The following is a 12,298-nucleotide window of genomic DNA, read 5'->3' on the forward strand; positions in this document are numbered from 1 at the left end:
AAGCGCCGCAGTGATATAAGTAGGGTGTCCTAGTAGTTAAGTGCGCTCCACTACAGGCAGGGCGCCCCAAGAGTGGTACGGAACCAAAATGTGAAAGGGCGCCCAAGGAGTGGGATAATGTTCTAGGAGTAGTGGGGTGCCCCATAGTGATGGGCGCCCCAGCCGTGTCAGGGGGCCAAGTGATGGTAGGGCGCACCGTTGTAGCAGGGTGCCGGGGGCCCAAGTAGTGGTGGGCGCCCCAGTGGTGGTAGGGTGCCTCGTGGCGGTATGGTGCACCAGCGGAACGCCTAGTGTTACGACGCCCCAGTAGTGGTACGGCGTCCCATTTCTGATAGGTCGCCCAAAGGTGGTTGACGCCCCAATCGTGTCTGGGCGCCGCCCTATTTATAGTCACCGTGGGCGCCCTGATGTTGATAGGGCTCCTCAGTCGTGGTAGGGTGCCCTATTACCGGTAATGTGTCCCAATCAAAGTAGGGCGCCACAGTTGCGGCAGGGCGCCCCCCAGTAGTGTGAGGGCATCCCATTGGTGGTGTTAACGCCTCAGTGCCAGCCCTTTTCCCCCTGTCAAGCTGAGTTGCATTTCAAGAATGTGTCGCCTCCGTGATTGTCGGCAGCTAATATCTTTGGGCAGACTTTTGGGGTGTTTTTCACTGCGGTGGCAAAGTAAGACGACTGGGGTGGAAAACCGCACCACTGGGGTGGGTTTTGCCACCCCAGTTAACATGTTAAAATAGGCCCTGCGTTGACCTGAGGCCAAATCTAAGAGCAACACTCAGAAAGGCCTGTAAAAGGGCTATCGGATACGCTTTTCTGCGGCGCTGTAGCTCTATTGGTTCCCGAGTTAGCCAATGGCAGTTTCCAAAATTATTGAAATAGACTAAATTTGACCTTTGATGACCTCTGGTGACCTGACCTTTGACCTGAACAAAAAGTGACTGTTTCCGTGAAGTGTTTCCGTCATTATTCTTGACGTTCTTTCGATTGCCGCTTACCGCGTGTCGCTACGTGTCCCAGGAGCCGAGTTACATAGAGGGGGGGGGCGTGAAGACGCACCCCCCCCCCCCCCAGCACGACACGGAAAACACAGGCAACCAGCACGGCGCGGGTTAATGCGGCCAGTCTTTTTTCTACCTTTTATCTCCATAGCTCCAAAACAGAACAGATTGGAACTTATATTTTATTGACGTTATTTAGATACCTAATTCTTTCTTTATAAAAACCTCAATTTTCCCCGGTTTTCCGAGGAATAAGTGACACAAGCATATGCAGTAGAAACACAAAAGCAATTAAGAACGAATCCTTCAAAGTTGGCGCACCATCTATCCATGCTGAACGGTAGCCGGCACGCCACCACTTTCTTTCTGAAATTACAATCCAGAAGCGTCGCAAGTAATCAACCAAAATGCTAAGATCTTTCACCGGGCTATCGTTGATATAACATATTCGTACCTAAGCGTCAGACCCACAGTTTCATTGACGGCGCAGCCGTATTTCAATACAATGGTAACTGTAGCGAGAAAAGTGGTGAGCGCACTCTGGTCTTCAAGACCAGAATCATGCGATCTATAATGGAAGATGTTCTACAGGATCAAACCTACTTTACCTAGCTTATGTTGTAAATGAACCAATGTGAAACACATCACCAACATAGGCACCAAATACATCAGACTATACAGACCCTCTTTCCTTCTATCTCTCACTCCCTCTCTCTTTCTATCTCACTTCCTTCACCTCTCCTAACCAACATTTCTAGAACTAATCGCCGGTCTGCCGTCTAACGATCGAGCCACCCTATTCTCACTTCGTGACAATCTCGTGAAACATATTTCAACCCACAAATCCGAGTGGAACACTAGCCGATGTCACCACACATCGACAACATCTTTATCCACAAAACATATCCAACACTTTTAATCTTGAATCAAACCTCAGAATCTGCGCCACTGGCACTAGGCTCTCCAGGAAACATTCATCAGTTTTTCACACAATCCTAAACTCTTTCACTTCTTCTCTTCTATACCTGGTTGAACGGACCGAACGCCGACTCAATGTAGCCAAAGTATTCGGTTACCTGGAAATCAATCCACCTATAGAACTCAGTAACACTCGTATAAACCCCCGGCTTCTGCTGGCTTTGACACCCAACTCCCCAGGCCACCACCCCACGTAGCTGGTGCTCGCGGCGGGTCAGGTCAGGACAGGTCAGCGGTGAGCCGGCGCGGTCCTCTCCGAGGTCACAGGTCACGTCTGATGTGGTGCACTGGAAGCTAGGGTGTAGCTGGAAGAAGGGTCCTTTGCGTGTCCCGCGGAGTACCCGTTGACAGTCGGTGTAGGGGAGAGGGGCCTGATCGGCCTCCCGGAGACGCAGGTCGAATTGTGACGAGCCTGTGGGAATGAGAGGGGTGGTTATTTGGCATCGGTATAGTAAATTATCGCTGGGATTATAAAAATCAAATTTTGTTGCGCATTAAAATCGCCATTATGCCATTATCCATGTACTGCAAAGTGCAAACCTTATGAAACAGACGATGCAGCAAAAATCTTAAGCTTTTTATGCCACGTCAAATGATACTACACCTTTTTAGGCTCAAGTTCGAATAAGTCAAGTTCAAATTCGAATAAGTCAAATTCATATTGGAAGATGCCAAATGCAAAATCGAATACCTCAAGCTCAAATTGAGATATGCCAATTTCAAATTGGAAGAAGTCAAACGCAATTTCGACTTACTCAAGATCAAATTCGAATACGTCAAATTCAAATTAGAATAAGACAAATTCAATTTCATCGCAGCTACCTGCCGTAAATAAGTATAATTCTTATGATGCTATTATGTTATTATTTTTATTATTATTATTATTATTATTATTATTATTATTATTATTATTATTATTATTTTATTATTATTATTATTATCATTATCATTATTATTATTATTATTATTATTATTATTATTATTATTATTATTATTATTATTATTATTATTATTATTATTATTATTATTATTATTATTATTATTATTATTATTATTATTATTATTATTATTATTATTACTATTATTAATTATTATTATTATTATTATATTATGCTATTATTATTATGATTTGCTAATCACCATCTACCTTCGATCGACTTTGGCTGTCGACTCCCACCTCGCTCCGTCTCGTTTCGATAGTAGGTATGCAAAAATATCCCGCCATCATGAACTCATATTTACACAAAGCTGTCAGCCAGCGGCGATGTCAGACTGGGCAGTGGCGGGGAGAGCGAGCCGTGTAGCGGCCAGCTGGTTCACGTGTAGCGGGACTGTGACAGCTCAAGATCGCTGACATCCGTGACGGTGTCCAAGCCATCCATTGCTTCGAGTCAATTGTCACTATAGGTATGCGTGCAATTACCTTTGCTCCAATAGTAAAGCTTATTTTTTTTAATTTTAGACTGCATATGCTTTGCATTTACCCTGGACCTATTTTACCGCATAAGTATGATACTTACATGTTTCTCGACATTTTATTTTTCACGCGCTCGTAAAAAGAAAACAAACTCATTCGTCCATTATCAAAGTACTTTTATTGTGACTGAAAATGTCATGCATTCGGTGACGAAGAAATTATTTATAGTGATAAAGGATGACAAATAAACAAACACTACTAATACAAGACGAAATTGAAGTTGCCTTATTCTAATTTGAATTTGGCGTATTCGAATTTGATCTTGAGTAAGACGAAATTGCATTTGACTTCTTCCAATTTGATGTTGGCATATCTCACTTGTTGAAGCACTTGCTGTATGTAAGGCATAGGTATAAGTTATATGAGAAAAAACACTTTTAAATGGCCTCCTTACAATGAAATACCGAAAGATGAAATAATGAAATAATTATTGATGATTTCGACCACAGGTCATTATCAAAATAAGCCAGACAGAACTTTTGAAAAAGTTCTGTCTGGCTTATTTTGATAATGACCTGTGGTCGAAATCATCAATAATTATTTCATTATTTCATCTTTCGGTATTTCATTGTAAGGAGGCCATTTAAAAGTGTTTTTTTCTCATTGGCATATCTCAATTTGAGCTTGAGGCATCCGATTTTGTATTTGACATCTTCCAATATGAAGTTGACTTATTCGAATTTGAACTTGACTTATTCGAACTTGAGCCTAAAAAGGTGTAGTGCAAATCGAAGCAATAAAGAGAAACACAAACTTTTACATCGTTACACACAAGATGCAGGCATGTTCTTGACGTCTGTTGAGAGCGATCATTTATATTGGATCGATGCATCTCTATTCTCTATGCTCACATAATGCAGATTAGAGAGCTTAGGAAATTTGATTCGAAACAAAACAAAGACTGCGAAGAGAGGTCAGCTTTATATGATGACACACCTTTCCTATTTCTTCTTTCTTCTAGACACTATGCATTTGCAGCTACGGATACTGAACTAACCTGTCTGCCTGAGTCCATAGCTGTGGATGCTGCAGTCCCTCAGGTCGGTGCCCTCTCGCCTCACACAGATCGTATCCAGGCCAGGTCGCAGGGGCGCCGGTTCACGCAGGAACAGCAGAGCCAGGTCGTTGTACTTTTGCTCCCGGCTGTAGTTGGCGTGGATGATTACGTCTTTTACCTGTTGGAGGGAAAGGGAGAGAGGAGAATTGGTCAGTGTTTCTTGGCAACGGTCAATGATAGGCTACAGAGGCATTTTTGGCATAACAGCAAAATAATTTTCTATGTTCGTCAGTGATATTCGTAAATCATTCATTGCTCCTCTGTGAAAGTAATTGGTTTCACTGCCTAGTTTACATTGAACGGTAACTTTATAATATCATTTTTATACCCGTAAAATACTGTATGGGTATGTTAATGTGATATTTTCCTATGGTTTATGCAGCCATAATAAAACCTATTTCAAGTAAAAAGTAAACAACAACTAAAAAACGTTTACCTATTGAATCACCTATCTTTTGCTTATTTGTTTTTTTTTTGCCGATTACACGCGCATTTTTTCGATGTTCATGCGGTAGCGGTAACGTTCATAAACTAAAGGACCTTACCGCTATTTCCACCGGCGGGTATATCTCCTCGTAGGACAGAATATCCTTTTCTCCCAGTCGAACGACCAGGGAGTCCTTGTTCTCTTCAAATCTGCCGGACACAGGTAATGAAATTAGTGCATGCTGAGGTCAGGTTGATGTATTATGGGTTAACAACGAGAACGGCACAACTACATATGCTTAAATGAGAGCTGCTAAGACAGCCGAGTCACCCCAATAGGAAAGAACCTTGGACACATCTCGATAACATTATCTTGGCGATTGTTGCCGTAAACATTTCTCAGTTTATTTTATTTCATTATTCAACTGTCTAACCTTTGCGCTAAGGTATGGAGCTCTGGCCTCTGAGCTCAGAGCTTTATGAGCGTCTGTTAGGTTCAGCAATGTCTATAGAGCGCTGAGCTTAAAGCGTTATGAGCTATTATACGCTCCAGTACCTAATGCCTATTGAGCTCTGTGCTCTAAGCACTATGAACTACTGCGATCTCCAGTATTGTGACCTGAGCCCTTAACGTCTTGAGCCACTGTAAACTCCAGTAAAGTCTATTGAGCTCTGCGCTCTAAGCTGTATGCTATGAGCTATCATAAGCTCAGTAAAGTCTTTTGAGCTCTGTTCATAAAGCACTATGAGCTACTATGATCTACTACGATCTCCAGTATTGAGTTCTGAACTCTTAGCGTCTTCAGCCACTATGAGCTCCAGTAATGTCTATTGATCTCTGTGCTCTAAGCGCTATGAGCTACTGTGAGCTCCATAATTGGGCTCTGAGCTCTAGTCTCACCTCTGTACGCAGCGTGCCGCGGTCAGCACAACCTGTTCGTGGATCAGTGACCCTCCACAGACGAAGATGTAGCCGTTCGGCACCTTCTCCAACAGCGCTGCCATCCAGGGCGCGTTCGAGTCGCGAACAGACTGTCGGGCAGAGAGGGAGAGGTTGTCAGCCGGGGTTAACAGAGGTCATACGAGTGACCACTCACCACCAGACAGATTTGTCGCACGAATGGAGGGGGCTGAAACGATTAGCTTGAAGTTGCATCAAAATCATGAAGCCGTAAGGGCACGAACTATTTTCCCTGTTTGTTACGCACGTACAGAACCAAATTATACACACATCACATCGGAGCAGACAGGTACGGTTTACACATATTGAAACTCCTCAGAAATTATCAATATGAAAACTACAGCGAGTGTCTCAAAACGGCGAGCTCGGGTGTATCTCGCTTCTCTGAATCCCTTGTCAGCCACCTGGCGGCCAACGCTCGAAATAATGGTTCACAGGTGGCGTCTAAGCGCCGCACCACAAAATCCAGAGAAAACGGCCCGGGCACGGATGACCGCGTTCAAGGGCAGCTCTCTGCAGATTGGCTGGAGTTCGATGACAGATGTACCGTGAAGGACAGCGGTAGAAGAGATCCAGTCAGATGAAAAACGAGATTTGATCCGTTCGTTACGTTCCAGCTTCGTAAAAAGCGATGATAAATGTTCTTGACATGCCAATATGTTCTTGAATTATTATTTAGGTGCGGATGACGTGTTCGCTTGCTTGGTTTTCTCTGAGTTTTAAAGAAGACAGCATTCGGTATCCAGGTACTGATTAATCGAAAATATTGGTGGCTATAATTTATAGCCAACGAAACAAACATAACTATCAAAAGCGGAGTTACAACTGAATCCCATATAAATCAGGGTCAGTGCTACTGAAACGGACGAAACAGGAACGAATATATCCGCATACACGCTAATATCAATTGCATACTACTGAAAATTCAGCGACAGGATAACACTGAGTCAGCCATGCCTGGCTGCCCTACCGCCCATTTATTCCACAGTCAACTCCGACAAAATATGTCAAATGGCAGACGCGTGTCAAATATCCATTCAACACACATCAAACCGTCTAAACGAACCTTCATCGATAATAATCCATCCCCATTCACCAATCATCGTCACATGCACTCACAAAAACACTGGTCTCTCCCAAACCCCAGGCCGCCATTTGACAAATAATCGACACAGTGAATGCTGGCGACCCCCGTTCCTGACAAACACAGTAGGCGGCTATTGTTGACCAATGCTGTCAATATGGTGGGCATTGTCAACAGTCAATATTGTCGACGTCGACACAGACCAGTGGCTGGTGCAGACAGCGTAACCGACACAGAAAATGAACGGTTCAGCATGGTCTGGCGCCGCCGGATGACGGCTAGAAGTCAGGTCAGAGGTAGCAGTCAGGTCAGAGGTCAGGACATGGATAGCGGACAGGACATGGGTAGCAGAGAGGGCACGGGTAGCAGACGGCACGGGTAGCAGACAGGATAGGGAAGCAGACAGGATATAGGTAGCAGACAAAACATGGGAAGCAGCAGCAAGAATACGACTATCCGTCAGATTAGGTTTATCGGTAATGACATGACTAGCAGCCAGGACGCGGCTACGGAGTACGGGCTAGCTAGCAGCCAGGAAGGGTAGCACGGCCAACACGATTTATAGCTCGTTTAGAGAACGTCCAGCTCAGGCGAGAACACCGAACGACCAGGCCATAACCATATCGTCAAAAGCATGCGATCTTCGCACTGTCAGAGCTTGGCCCTATGTACGACCAGCGGCGAGCCAACAACAGGTCGTGGTGTGTGTTGCCCAACGGGAGGGATTGCAAATGCGGCCTGGCACCGTTCGTTTGTTAGTCAATGCTGCCGCGAAGACGGGTCAACGTACCGCCTCGACTGTCATCAAAGTTGTATCACACCTTTCTAAACGCCTTCGTGATGACTGATAACATTTAGAGACTGCTGGACAATGCGAAGAAAGTAAGTGATTCGACGTAAACAAAACAACAAAACATCCTCTCTTCTTAGAAGACAATCTAGACCAGACTAGTACATCGTAGAAGCCTTGTGTTCAACTATCATGACCCTACGTAACACACCAAACAACGTACTACGCAACAGGAGCCTTCAGCCCTTCAGCCCCTCATCAGACATGCCCTGCACTGTCTGAGAGCCAGGCCAGGCGGTGGAACAAAGGCAAACGTCGGACATCGTCCAGTCAAGATGGCCTTGTTTGTCAGGTAGAGAGAGGCCAGGCGGCACCTGCAGAGCGGATGGGGACCACCCCCAGCCCCCCCCCCCCAGACGGAGACGATCCAAGGACAGAAACGCCCCCCCCCCCCCTCCCTCTGACGCGTCGCCAAGGCATGCTCTGCAGGCTGGGGGAGGGGGAGGGGATGAGAGGGAGGGAGCTGCCCGTCTTGGTGAAAGCGGAAATCCGTAGATCCGTAAGGCGTATGTCGCAAATGTCAGCAGTCGTGTTTCTTCACAGTTTTACACGATAGAGTTCACTAGGGTCATGTCGACTACAGGAAGAAGTAGGGATGATATGCAAAACATATTCAATTCAATGCTCTGGAAAGAAAAGCATTGGGAGAGTGACCTCCGATCATAAAAAGGGTCATTCATTGCAGCCATTCGAAGTGAAATGCCTGTGATATTTTTACTTTGACTAACAACGTTTACTAACACCACTTTGACTTTCGTTATTCACCGAATCTTTTGACGGTGGAAAAGGGGTATACCTATATTATCTACTAGATCAATTGATAAAAGTTCAATTTACCGTCGTTGCGGTATGGCATCCCTCCCACCCCCATGCTCCCCATGCTCCCTATGCTCATGACCGTTCTGACCTAGTGGATGCACTCAACATAGATTGAGTTCTTTCATTAGTGGATTCAGGCCTTGGGGCTCCATTCAACATAAGTGACAGCAACACATGTTTGATATGTCATCGGTCGACCCAGAAACTTTTTCATTCCGTAAATCGTCGTTGAAGTCCATTAAACAAGTCTTAGCGTCGGAAACAGGTTCACAAGCATCAAGATCAAGGTCGGTCTAGACTCGCACTCATGGTTTATGGTAGTGTGAATGCGACATGTCTCGACTTCGAGGTTGGCTGCTTTGATGTAGAAAGTAAAAGTAAATAAACCAGGTTTACAACGATCAATGGTTGGGAAGATGATGCATTATTCGATGGAATGTTATTGTATTGCTCAGTTTCATTAGCAGCGCCACTTTTGTGTAACATAAAACAAAAACAAAAGAAAAAACGAAAAATATAAAAGACAAAACATGCATGCTGCTGTCGCGAGGCGAATCGAATATTATCCGAATCAAAGGTCAACAGATGATATGACCTTTAACGTTAGGTCAAAGAATAAAGGGTTGGGGTTATGGGGAATAGATTTTGTTTAATACCTCCGAATATAACAGTAGCAAAGAAGGGATTTTGATATAATTGTGTTTCTTTGTTGAGTCGCGTCGAGCAACTTTTTGTTTTTGCTTGGAAAGGGTCAGCTTAGGTCTTGACCTCAGTTCAAGCGATGGACAAAGCTGGACAGGTAGGTCGTTTTTCTAAGAAGTTCATGCTATGCATCGAAATCCGTAAGAGGTGCGACCAGCCTCTTAAGCAGATGACGGTAAAATGAATGTTTTACAGTACGATGCGTGTGTTATCTTAGCCATAGGATTAAGTGTGGGGATGGGGAGGCAGAGAAGGGGTTACAATGTATTTGCAAGAGCAATCGTCCTTGGGTGATTCTCAAGCTAATGAACTAACGGTATCTCTGAGCCACCCAGCGTAAGCTCTACGATCTTATCAACGTTCGTTGAGTGGCTGGTTTTATGAAATACGAGGTTGTTAAAACTTATAGGCACAGAGACTGTTTATTTTCGCACTTTGCGTTGATTTTTGTAGGTAAGGTAAAACGTCATGACGTCAGATCAATGACGTCATTACGTCATGCCAGTGATGTTATGATGTCATGTCAATGGCATCTGATGCTGATCAGAACTGAAAGTATAGTGGGATGTCCAGGGTCGTTTGGTGTCCATCATTATCCGCTGTCTCTCCTTTGATCGGTGTATGATAACGGCATTCTCCCTTCAATCAATGGTGAGAACTCAGACTGAGAGACATGCTAAGGCTAGCCTTGGATATGATCAGAAAATGCTACTGCTTGGTGCGTAGGAATGTATGCATTGAATATTGCGATAAAGCTACACAGTGTACATCGTTATTTGTCGGAGAATGTCTTAATGTCAAATACAGTATGGTTATTTACTCAGTTAGCGGAGACCAGGGAGTCTTGGCATTTACATTGATCGTTGAATAAAATCAGCGTATCATGTTGATGGATACATCATCAATTCCACATACGTAGCGTTAGGTCTATTTATCATATCATCTGATAGGAATTGCTTGAAATTCCTCAGTACAAAACACGCATGAGCTTAGCCTCCGCGTTTGGAATTGGGAAATTCCATGATCCGGCTTCTGGTTCAACAATGAAACGGATGCAGCGTAAACCATTTCAACATGAGTCCAGAAATGTCATTCATCGTAGGCAAAAAGGAATGTATGACAATGTTCGTAAATGCCATTAGTTGCATTACATGTATAATGCTTGTAAAGCTAATTAACTTCGTTTGTTAGTTGGTAGGTATCAACGAAAGGAACCGCTCCCACAATGCCCATGTCTGTTGCAGTTTGTTAGCTTAGCCGACAAAGCGTTCACCCTTTACGAGACCGTGTTTTTCTTCAACCAACATCTCCGTGGCCTTGTCTCTCGCACATTCAACCCGCTAATACATCGATTCCGCCCACTCTGTTCACTCTTGCCTACATCCGCCCATTTCGCTCACATGCCTGATTGGGTCGAAGCGTTCCATTCTCACAAACATTCTCGTAATCTTGCTCATTTCCATCTGAGTTACCGTCGACCTGAAGAAGCCTGATCCCATTTCCAAACCATTTCGTCCATTTTTTTCTGGCATGCGCCGACCAGGGGTTTATACCATACACATACACATTCTTAAGCCCATACACATTCTCAATCGTCTCAACCATTCCCCAATCGTCTCATCTTTGCCTAGGGCATTTAAGGCATCCCCTAAATCTATTCCCCTCAACATAGCATTCCCACCTGAGCCGAGAGGGCCTGAGTAATCCCATTCCCAAACCATTCGCTTATCATTCTCACCTGAGCCAAGCATGACTGACATTTCTCATCCCCATTCCCAAACCATTCCTCCCTCTCACCTGAGCTGAGCGAGGCTGAGGTGTCATCTGGCCGCACTTTGGCCTGTAGCGGTGCTGTGGAGGACAGCAGACCTTCCCTTCAGGACACTTGCCCTGAGGGGCGTCCAGTTGACCTGTACACGAGGTGGGGTGGGTGCACGTGCACTCGCCACCGAAGGTGGGCCGAAAGCTTTCGACATTTCCAGTAAGAGGTCGGTCGGTGGGAAAGACGATCGGACCTCCTCCTGGCTGACGGTTCGGAGGTCGGTTAGGTCGTCCTGGGTTGGACTGGGGTGGAGGGAAGGACTCGGGGACTTCTGAGCCTGGAGGACGAGGGAATCGGTCAGGGAATCTTGGAGGAGGACGGGGAGCGGCATTGGAAGCTCCAGCTGATGCTGTAGCACCGCCGGGTCCTGCAGAAGCTGTAGCTCCGCCGGCTCCTGCAGAAGCGGTAGCCCCATCAGGTCCTGCTGACGCCGATGCCGATCCTTGCCCTGCCGAAGCGGCTGCTCCAGATGAAGGTTCCCCAGCTGTTGCAGCAGTAGCAGCACCAGCAGCCACCGGTCCTCCTTGAAGCGCTTCAGGAATATTGTCTCCCAACTCCTGTTGTAACGCAGCGAATGGATCCTCATCTGTGATTAGCCACCAGTTTGGAGGTAGCTCTTCAGCAGCCGCCAGTGACGCCGCCAGAAGGCACGTTACACTCACTGTCACCAGACGCATGGCTCGGTCTCTGCGCACCAAACCAGACTCTGAGCACGACTGACTGGGCTGGCCGATCGCGGATCGGGCGGGGAGGGTGGGGAGCGGGGGAGGGGTGGTTCTCTGACGTGACGGGTGCGCGTTTGAGCGCAGAACTGGCCACGCTCTACGGATTCCTGGACAGATAACAACCTCGTGCAGATCCGTAGGCGCGTCCTCACTAGTCACGATTCCACAAATGCCGCACGCTGCACCGGTATCGTCCGTCCGCCTCCGCAGTGCACTCCGCGGTGCAGTCCGCAGTGGAGTCCGCCTCCACACTAGTCAGTCCGCCTCTGCACACTAGCTCGTCTGCCTCAGAGTTCCGCACCCAACCGCATCCGCTGTGCCGGTCAGCCTACTACTGGTCTGCCCGGCCGTCCGGCCCACCGGCCGGCCGGCCTCCGCCTCGGGGCTGGAATCCCCGCCTAT

At 46.2% G+C, this 12,298-nt stretch overlaps 1 protein-coding gene across 1 annotated transcript; it reads right to left on the reverse strand.

The window, feature by feature from the left end:
* Positions 1-1,163: 1,163 nt before the first annotated feature.
* LOC122371730 (serine protease 33-like) lies at positions 1,164-12,298 on the reverse strand. The gene is made up of 5 exons (XM_043348332.1): positions 11,147-12,298; positions 5,835-5,965; positions 5,053-5,143; positions 4,448-4,625; positions 1,164-2,385 (listed from the first exon to the last, which is right to left on the reverse strand). Exons 1-5 carry the CDS (start codon positions 11,846-11,848, stop codon positions 2,015-2,017), a joined length of 1,473 nt encoding a protein of 490 aa, XP_043204267.1. The 5' UTR covers positions 11,849-12,298; the 3' UTR covers positions 1,164-2,014.

The sequence above is a fragment of the Amphibalanus amphitrite genome, unplaced genomic scaffold (assembly GCF_019059575.1).
Source record: "Amphibalanus amphitrite isolate SeventyFive unplaced genomic scaffold, NRLGWU_Aamphi_draft 001274F_arrow, whole genome shotgun sequence".
In the NCBI taxonomy this organism is placed as follows: Eukaryota; Metazoa; Arthropoda; class Thecostraca; order Balanomorpha; family Balanidae; genus Amphibalanus; species Amphibalanus amphitrite.

Coding starts and splice junctions, on each gene's coding strand:
- LOC122371730 (XM_043348332.1), bottom strand. CDS start 11,848: ATGCGTCTGGTGACAGTGAGTGTAACGTGCCTTCTGGCGGCGTCACTG. Junction 4,626..5,052: donor ACCCGCCGGTGGAAATAGCG/GTAAGGTCCTTT, acceptor TCCCTCCAACAG/GTAAAAGACGTAATCATCCA. Junction 2,386..4,447: donor CTATGGACTCAGGCAGACAG/GTTAGTTCAGTA, acceptor TCATTCCCACAG/GCTCGTCACAATTCGACCTG.